Source organism: Frankliniella occidentalis, unplaced genomic scaffold (genome assembly GCF_000697945.3).
Source record: "Frankliniella occidentalis isolate FOCC.00 unplaced genomic scaffold, Focc_3.1 Scaffold85, whole genome shotgun sequence".
Lineage (NCBI taxonomy): Eukaryota > Metazoa > Arthropoda > Insecta > Thysanoptera > Thripidae > Frankliniella > Frankliniella occidentalis.
The window spans coordinates 763,910-766,316 of record NW_026267214.1 but is presented as its reverse complement, the minus strand read 5'-3'; the positions used below and the strand labels follow the sequence as shown (position 1 = coordinate 766,316).

General features: G+C 65.5%; 1 protein-coding gene across 2 annotated transcripts in view; it reads left to right on the top strand.

Annotated features, from left to right (window-relative positions):
* LOC113217723 (uncharacterized) overlaps positions 1 to 2,401 on the top strand; it is a 124,506-nt gene extending 122,105 nt beyond the window's left edge. For both annotated transcript variants that reach the window (XM_052269205.1, XM_052269206.1), the window contains exons 8-12: positions 135 to 202; positions 299 to 376; positions 971 to 1,210; positions 1,292 to 1,711; positions 1,809 to 2,401. In XM_052269205.1, coding sequence (XP_052125165.1) covers positions 135 to 202; positions 299 to 376; positions 971 to 1,210; positions 1,292 to 1,711; positions 1,809 to 1,933 — 931 coding nt within the window. In that variant the 3' untranslated portion in view covers positions 1,934 to 2,401. The remainder of the gene's footprint in view (positions 1 to 134; positions 203 to 298; positions 377 to 970; positions 1,211 to 1,291; positions 1,712 to 1,808) is intronic.
* Positions 2,402 to 2,407: the final 6 nt, after the last annotated feature.

The following is a 2,407-nucleotide window of genomic DNA, read 5'->3' as shown; positions in this document are numbered from 1 at the left end:
GTCGCGTGGCGACGGGGGAAAGGGGAGTCGAAAAAAATAATATTAAGGAAATGATAAAACTCAGCTAGTAAAGCTACTTTTGGTGCCACGTGCGCTGGACGACCCGATGACCGGCATGCTTGTGTTTGTGACAGTGAGAGCGGCTACAGCTGTCTGCGGTTGTACCAGCGCGACCAGCACGTCATGGAGCTGCAACGTTCCGGTGAGTATGTCGCACATGATGCCGTGTCGCCCACCGCGGACGGGGATAGAGTGCTCCTCTAATATCGGTACGCTAAATTGCCTCTACCCCGCACAGCGCAAACGTCGAGCCCGGAGGAAGCCTGTCGATCGGACAACTTCGACCCGCTGTCTGAGCGCTACACCACATTCATAAGTGAGTACTTGCACCTCTCTGCACTGCACTCGGGGCGGACGGCGCCGCAGGTCGCAGTTAATTGAAAGCGCGAGTGAATCATTGAGCGCCTCGCCTCGCCTCGCCGCGCTCGAGGCCGCGCTGGCTGCCCCGGTGGCGCGACGCGACGCGCCCGCGACGCGCTGACCCGCCGCACGGCCGCGCGCGATGGGCTGCCCGCCTGGCAGGCGCTTGCGCGCTTGCGCCACTCGCGCCCCGGAATGTGAATAAACCAGAAGGGCCCTGCCCTGCCTGCCTGTGACGTCCCGGCCAGTCGTGGCCACGCGGCCCGCACTCTCGCGCCTGGGCCTGGACGACGGCAAAAAGGTTTTGAACCGGCGCCCGTTCAGCTCTGTTCAGCTCGGTCGCAGAGGGGATGATGAGCCCTGCCTGGCTGGATGCAGCCGTCGTTTATTTGATATCGGAAGCCGATATACGACTTGGCTCGCGCCACTACTTTTCTATAAAGTCCCTGAGTCGTCTTTAATATTTCATGTTCATTTTTTTTTTAAATGTCCTTTTTGTTGCTGCTCATCCTCCTACCCCGTTGTAACCGAACCTCTGCCCTTTTTACAGCCGCCGAGCCGCAGCACCGCCAGTGCCCGTACTCCGGCCGCTACGCCGTCACCAACTACCTGGGCAGCGACATCGTGTGCAGCACGCACCCCAACCGGCCGACGCACATCGAGGACAACGCCATCGACGGGCTGCTGCAGCACCGCGTGCCGCGGCCCGGGGCGCAGTCCTTCGCCGTGGGCTGCGGCGCCGAGCACACCATGGAGTTCCACTCGCACTGCGAGGCCGACAGGGTCACCGGTAGGTGCTCATCACGGGGGGTCTTGGGTGACGGGGGGCCATTGTTGCTTTTTGGGACTGACGGCTGACCGCGGTCCACAGCGTACACGTGCCACGGCAGCTGGAGCGACAACGGGACGAGGTTCGCCATCGCGCTGCCCGTCGCGCTGCCGGTGAGCTGGGCCGTGGACTCGGCCGCCTCCTCGCTGCACGGGCCCGCGGGCGCCGCGGCGCTGCACGGCGACGACGACGTCGGCGTCCGCAGGCTGTGCTTCGTGTACCGCGAGCTGGCCTCGGACGACATCTCCGGCGTCCTGGAGACGCCGTCGGCGCCGCCCGGCGCGCCCAGCAGCCGCCAGCCCGCCGTGGTGATCCAGTCGCGGGTGGGCGAGGAGTGCCACCGCCACCACCTGCACGCCGACCCGCGCGACCTGCCCCGGCAGCAGAGCAGCACCCAGGAGGGCGTCGCGGAACCCGGCCCGGCCGAGACCGTGTTCCTGGCCTTCGACCTGACGCCCAAAGGTATCTGGAAGTTTTCCACCGGCAGCCGGACGCACGGACGCGCTTTCCCTCACGACCTAGACCCGGATTTTACGAGTTTGTTATTTTGTCTCCGCAGGCCACTGCGCGAGCTCCGCCGTGCGAGGGCCGTCCCCGGCGCCGCTGGCGGCCCTGCTGGTGCTGTGCCTGGTGCCGCTGCTCCCGCGGCTGAGCCGGGTGACCCAATCCAACGCCGTCAGATGATACCTCGCCGGCCCGTTGGCGGCCTTTGTGTGAATGATACGGGGCCAGCGTGTGTCGACGGCGCCGCTCCGGGCACGTCAGCCTGAGCTAGAACGAGACCCCGACCCGCGAGTGGGTCCCTGCGCACCGTTACAGTCTGAAAGCTCATACGGGGTGCGAGACATGTCCAGCCATGTGTCTGATCGCCGTCAATAAGACATCCGCGATTCCAACCACCGTACCTATTGTGTGTGTAACTTTTTGAATGGATCATTTGGTTCCGGACGCGGTTGCGCGGCGGCTGGGCTGGGCAGTGGTTGAACACGCCAGCGGGTGGCCGTGCCGGGGTGGGCCCCGGCCGATGCGATGGATGGCGCCGGGGCATGCAGGGGGACAGGGGACAGGCCGGGCCTTTCAGCCCCTATTGTCAGGAGCAGGCTCGCTGCCAGAGGGGCGCCCGCCCCGCCCGCCCCACCTCCTCGCGCCCAACCCCGA